Here is a 6,301-nt window from a genome sequence, read left to right as displayed (position 1 = left end):
TCAATGTCTTTCGATCAGACATTCAATCCAATGATCTCCTCAAGTTTTGTATCAAAGCATTCTCTTATCCAGGTAAAAACAAGAATGGGAAAAGGCAGTATAACTGAAGTCTTGATTATACTTAAACTTTTGAGAACCTCAACTGGAGTTCAGCATATCAACGAATAATGCAGGCAGGATAAAAATTAATTCCTAGGCAAAAACTGTAACTGGAGCTGCTGGTACTGCTTACAGTAATTCATCAAAACCCCAAAAGAGTAGCCAACTAAATCATCACAAATAAACAAATATTAACTGTACATATTATCTATAGGGAACACAAACACTAAATGTCAGCAGATCAAACCAAACAAAAGCAAGTAGCCAATTCTTCCAAAGCAAGTGATTCATCAAACATCAGCTTTGAATGATTAACAACTTACAGTGTAGGTGCTCCACCCTGGTTGTGCAGGGATCACACCTTGAGAAGAAGAAAGAACAACAGGCATGTATGCTGGAGGAACTTGCACATGAGTCCCAGATACATAGGGTGCCCTAGGTAAAGACCATGCAGGAAGCCCACCAGCATAAGGTAGACTAGAAGTAGTTGACGATCCCGTAGAACCATAAGGAGCACTCCCTGTGACTGGTAACAAAGCTCCTAGTGTAGCAGGCTGTGGATGATTGAATTTGCAGGCAACTCCAAACTTACAAGAGCCAGTTCGCATGTAATATGAACATGATTTCTCTTCCTGAAAAAAGGGTGTAGTACAATATTACCATTGCCTAGCTGGTCTTTTAACTATTGAAAGGGGAGAATAATACACACCTAAGAGTGACACAACTAGCAGCTGCAAGCATATGTAACTCAAAAGAGAATACTAGCTGAAAAGTAGAGGAAAGCGACAAAATATGTGAAGTTCAAATCACCAGGTACCTGACGCATGGGTAGGCCAACTATATTGAGAGGAACCTGTCCTGCATCATGCCTGTCTCGTGGGTGATGATATTTACATGATACTCCAAACTTGCATGTTCCAGTCTTGAGAAAATACTACAAATGAATACAAAACAAGCAATCCATCACATTTTTTCATAGCACACTTCAAGAAACACAACAACTAGAAGACCAACTCCCTTGACTGGTAAACTCTAGAACACTAACTCGTCTCTCACAAGTGTCATCACTAAAGAAAGTTATCAATCCGAGCCTTAAAGGAAGAACATTATTTGAGATCAGGTGTGATCAATTGCTCAGACTTTAAGGCTGTAATGCAACAAAATGATGTTGAAAGACTTGACATGCACTAATATCTGGGGAATACCCTAAAGTCACAGAGGAACTATAGCTGATTGTTGCAAGTAATAAGAAAAGCATGCTATTTTATAGGGGGTTCCAATTCACTCTATTGCTGTACCTTTACCTGATACATAAAATTCCGGAAGATAGGAGCTGACGGTCCCACGAAGATAAAACAAAAATGTAACAAATACTCATAAAGAAAGCGGTTGGAACTTCATCTAAGTTTAAGAACTTCAAAAAGTTTAAGACAATGAAAAACAAGAACCTGACAGTTAGGTTGCCCAATTCTCTCCGGGAGTTCCCCTCTTGACTGAGTGGCCTGCAACGAAAACAGAATATGGCATTATTTATAAATTGCTAAGCCTGTCGAAATGGTAAAAAAAACAGTTCATTAGACACAATGATTTGCCCACGTGACCAGCCAATTAAAGAGGCGATTTCAAATCGAATAACAGAAAACGATCACCTGTCCTGCACCGGGCGGATGATGAAAGCGACAATTGTTTCCATAACCGCACTGTCCTGTTCTCACAAAGTATATGCAATCAGGTTCGCCTGGACGGATCGGATACAGGCTCCACCGTGAATCCGGTCCATCCTGGCTATCTTGAGCCTGAACTTTTAGTCGCCAAATGGCCTCTGCTCGCAGACGACACAAAACCCACCAATGTTTAAGCCCTCAAACAGTTATTTCATCAATGAGAATCAACAGAAACCCACAACAGGAAATCCGAAGACAAATGCAGCATCCAACCAAAAAACGAAAATTCAATAAGAGATACAAAGGCCGGACGATAAAGGGCGTCGTAATACCTTCGATGTTATCTGCAGTCGCATTAACCGTCTCCGAGACGCCATTATTTTTATTCTGTCGATTATCCGGCATCGATGAAGAAATAAGCAATCACACAAGTCCAGACAGCGATTCACATCACACAAAAACGCACCCTTCCAATCTGAACTACCACGGAAGCAATCACCCCAATGCGTCCTTTCCGTTCCCTCCCCTCCAAAATCCGCAATCGTAAAAGAATCTCGAATTCTCCAAAAATACAAAACACCTGCACCTCAATCTGCAACCTCAAATCATTAAAAACCCAAAATGAAAATCAACCAGGTAGTGATCGATCGGTTCGACCGCACCCCACCTCCAAAAAAAAAAAAAAAAAACAAATCAGCAACACAGATCCCGATTCGGTTCGCAAATAGCAGAAATCTCGGGGATCTTTTCCGGTTCTCTGATTTTCTCTGTCTGGGTTACCTTTTTTTCAGTAATTATGGGGCAGGAGAAGAGAGAGGAAGGGACTGAAACGAGAAGCAGGTTCCTCGTCCTTTTGCACCTTGCACCGTATTCCAATTTTCTATTTTCAGTTTTACTTTTTTTAAATTTCTGGTTACTGGAGAGACTGCTGACTGCGACTGGCGATTTGAAAAACTATAAATTAAAACTCCTCCCGTTTTTACTCTTTAATTTTAAACCGAAGTTTCTGTCACGAGGCGGAGAAGGAAGTGAATTACCCGAGCGTAGTCGCGCGCGAAAGCGTAGCCCGCGAGAATGATGACGTCACCGAAGGTTTTCTGATTACTCCAAGGGCCCCACTGCAGCTTTTCTATGGTACCACGCCGTCTTCGTGCTGCTCTCCGAATCGCGCTCCTGCTCTGTAGCCCTACCTGGACCTACCACAGATGGATGACCACGTCTGTCCATGGAGTTGCGTCACATATTTGCACGGCTTTCGTGGTTCTTCCCCATGGGCAGAATTAATAAAAACATAAAAAAAAAAACTAAGAAATATTGGACTAATTAGTTTTGAAGGTCCTCGCATTTGACCATATAACGAGTAGTCTAATTGGTTTTCTAGCCCGTTTGATTGAATCCTAATCTTAAACCTTAAACCCTTCACACGAAATGTTTTCAGGATTTATGTTTTATAATAGATCCTATTCCAAGTTTTCATATATATATATAGATATTCTTTCAATTTGAGTTTCCATGTAACTATGCGATGATAATTGGAACAATAGGTTCTAAATTGGATAAATATATGATTTGATATTAGATATAATAATAATAATAATAATAGAACTAGATCCATTTAAACTAAATTGGATGTATTTAATTTTTAATATAGTTATCAAATTTAAATGAAATAATTTAAAACTAGAGTTTTTCTCATGAAATATTTGTCTATAATCTCTTGCATTTATGATTGATGTTCATTGAGTTGCTAGTTTTTTTTTTTTTTTGAATTTTAATAATAAACTTAATATAATTGCATTATTGTAAATATATCAAAGTCAATGTTATTAATTATAATTATTGTAATTTCTGAAAAATAAAAAATGGGTAACAAAGCTGGTTGCCCTTTCCTTCTAAATATTCGTAATTGGTTCGATTTCAACTGTATTGTTGGATTTAGCCTGTTCATTACAAATTGTAGCATCCATTACAAATTGTATTGTTGGACATTGCGGATGTTACAGATATGTCATTATAAAAGCAAATAAAACACTCGCTTGAATTTCGTATTTTGTATAATGGTTTATAAAAGAGGTACTCACTTTGTAGGATGAGTAATATATTAAACATTTGATATATCTAATTAAATAAATATAAATAAATACATTTTATTACTTATAATTAAATGTTATTATTTGATTACACTATAGTTTTACGAACTTATATACATTGATAACATTTAATTTATGTAGCTTATTTATAATTTTTATTTTATTGCTTAAAGAATAAATTAGCTTGAAGTAACAAAAACCAATAGATACTTTTAGAGTGGCTTAGTGTCTTAGAGATGTAATGTTTGAATCTCCTTATGATTGGGGGATTTGGTCAATTAATAGCCAGCCTACGCCATTAATGCAATTTCACCATGCTTAATCTTGCAGAGCTTCAACGCAAACCCTGTACACACAATTGTCGCCATTGACGCTATGGCAACTGCGATGATCGTTTCCATGATCGAAATGGGTAAACGAAGATGAGGGTGGAAGATAGCAATGCTCCACCCGAGAGACAGGAGGCAAACATTGCCAACATATATGCCACTGCAAGTACCTTCTCTACCGGACTCGTCGCTTGAAAGCCAAGTGATCCCATGAGAACAGAAATGAATCTAGGGATAGAGATCCCAATCGCCCTTATGCCAATCTTGAGTGCCGTTTCCATGGAACCGGAGTTGATCCTGATCTCACTACTTGTGAATTGTAGAAGAGTGTGTAGGTTGCTGATCTCACTACTTGTGAATTGTAGAAGAGTGTGTAGGTTGTTATCGTTGCAGGCTGAGGTGCTTCTGGAAGCGACGATAACTTTGACTGTAGTTTGTAGTTGCTATCGTTTTCATTGTTTCGATTTCTTTCAGAATAATTTATTCGAGAAGCGTATGGGATTTGCTGTCAATGTGTTCATAAATCCTATGGTTTGAGGAGGTCAAAGCGACCCAAAGGGTTTTACTGTTACGATTCTTTTCCCGCTGTATCTTTCATCTTGGGACGGAAAACTGAAAAGGCAGCTGTCCAGTCTTCTGGACCCTCGCAACCGACAGCTTGAATATTCTAACGGCGTTCTGCATGACGGAATCTCCTCTTTTGTTGTCAACTTTTGTCTACGTTAGAATGTAATTTAGTTATATATGGATTTTTGTCTTCGGTAAGAAAATAAAATAAAAAAATTATTTTATCTGTTAAGAATTTAATGAAAGCATGAAATATTCCTTAGATAAAAAATCTACTAAACATCCAAAAACATTAATTTGTATGTAGATAATAAATAATAATTTTACCAAATAAGACCGACTAGTAATATTTAGAGTTTAGGGTTTACTTATAAGTCAGCCAAAATAGGATTCTAGACTAATACCAAGTAAAAAATTAGTTGGGATAAGTTTTCCATGGAATTTACAAATTCACTTGCAAAGGGGTAGACTCTATATAAACGAATTTAAAATATTTTATATTTTTTAGAAAATTGATAAATTTAAATTACTTTTAATGATAATATAAAATAATCAATTAAATTATAACATCAACTGTAAATTAAAATATATAAAAAAAAAGAACACCCAACAGTTAAATCAATTAAATTATAAAATAAAAAATTTCCCAAAGACCTAACTCGACTTTACCCCACCCTGTTCTGAATCTAAATCGACCAGATCGAATTCAAGAAATTTCTGGTTTATGTCTTCATGTAGTCTAAACCTACAAATTTTAACAAACAAGAGTAATAAAAACAATAGACTAGAGTTAGTTAATTAGAGTTAAGATTAAGGTTAATTCATGTCATTTTCTGTGGATAACTTCACTGTTTAAATGTCATTTAGTCAAGCCGCCGCCACCTCCCTGTTGGACTCCTTTGCCTAATAAATTACATGAAAGACGAGAAAGTCCAAATGCTCTAGGTTTCATCAAAAGATTCAGAAAAAACACAAAACGTAATCGTTAAGAAAAGTGGTAACAGCAAGTAAAACGAAAACATCAATCCAGATTTTCACAGTAAAATCAAAAACATCAATCCATCTCATTGTAAAATTATGGGCAAAGAAGCCAAAATCACTTTAAAAGAGATTAAAAATCTCTTAATGCTTGGACCAAAGAGCAGAGAGTCGTAGCCTTGAGGAAGATGAACCAGAGCTGGATGTTTGGAGATTGACCTTTATTCAGTGAGTCAGAAAAAATCAGATCAGAGAGGACAAAAGTAGGATCTCTCATACTTTTCTTTTCTTCTCGAATCCAATCACTTCGTGCTCTTTGGACGGCCGCTTACCAAATCCAGTTGTTAATTCCCATAGTACCCTCGCAGAATCTTTTCATCTTTCTCATGGGTTGAGCAGGCAGAGAGCAGCTTTCTTTGACAATGTGAACACTTCTGATTTCAGCTGACATCAGCTGATGTATTTCAGCTGATTACTGATTTCAGCTGACATCAGCTGATGTATTTCAGCTGATTACTGATTTCAGCTGATGTCAGCTGATTACTGATTTCAGCTGCCGTTGGCTCTATAAAAA

At 36.8% G+C, this 6,301-nt stretch overlaps 1 protein-coding gene across 3 annotated transcripts; it reads right to left on the bottom strand.

The window, feature by feature from the left end:
* Positions 1-258: 258 nt before the first annotated feature.
* Positions 259-2,614, bottom strand: LOC137965724 (zinc finger CCCH domain-containing protein ZFN-like). 3 transcript variants are annotated; one of them, XM_068812048.1, is made up of 6 exons: positions 2,544-2,614; positions 2,096-2,355; positions 1,749-1,921; positions 1,548-1,601; positions 917-1,033; positions 259-731 (listed from the first exon to the last, which is right to left on the bottom strand). In XM_068812048.1, the coding sequence occupies exons 2-6, from the start codon at positions 2,166-2,168 to the stop codon at positions 411-413; spliced, it is 738 nt and encodes a 245-aa protein (XP_068668149.1). In that variant the 5' UTR covers positions 2,169-2,355; positions 2,544-2,614; the 3' UTR covers positions 259-410. The 3 variants fall into 3 exon arrangements, with proteins under 3 accessions (XP_068668149.1, XP_068668150.1, XP_068668148.1); XM_068812049.1 differs by having other exon boundaries at positions 2,431-2,584; XM_068812047.1 differs by having other exon boundaries at positions 2,096-2,584.
* Positions 2,615-6,301: the final 3,687 nt, after the last annotated feature.

The sequence above is a fragment of the Aristolochia californica genome, unplaced genomic scaffold (genome assembly GCF_029961685.1).
Source record: "Aristolochia californica isolate CCGP_79_NKW_82.1479 unplaced genomic scaffold, dmAriCali1.0.hap1 SCAF_5, whole genome shotgun sequence".
Lineage (NCBI taxonomy): Eukaryota > Viridiplantae > Streptophyta > Magnoliopsida > Piperales > Aristolochiaceae > Aristolochia > Aristolochia californica.
The sequence above is the reverse complement of the archived record's forward strand: the minus strand, read 5'-3'. Positions and strand labels throughout refer to the sequence as shown.

Excerpts from the sequence above, each read along its gene's own strand:
- LOC137965724 (XM_068812048.1), bottom strand. The coding sequence starts at position 2,168 with ATGCCGGATAATCGACAGAATAAAAATAATGGCGTCTCGGAGACGGTT. Across the intron at positions 1,922-2,095 it reads GACTGCAGATAACATCGAAG|AGGCCATTTGGCGACTAAAA; the intron begins GTATTACGACGC and ends GTCTGCGAGCAG. Across the intron at positions 1,034-1,547 it reads TTGGGCAACCTAACTGTCAG|TATTTTCTCAAGACTGGAAC; the intron begins GTTCTTGTTTTT and ends ATTCATTTGTAG.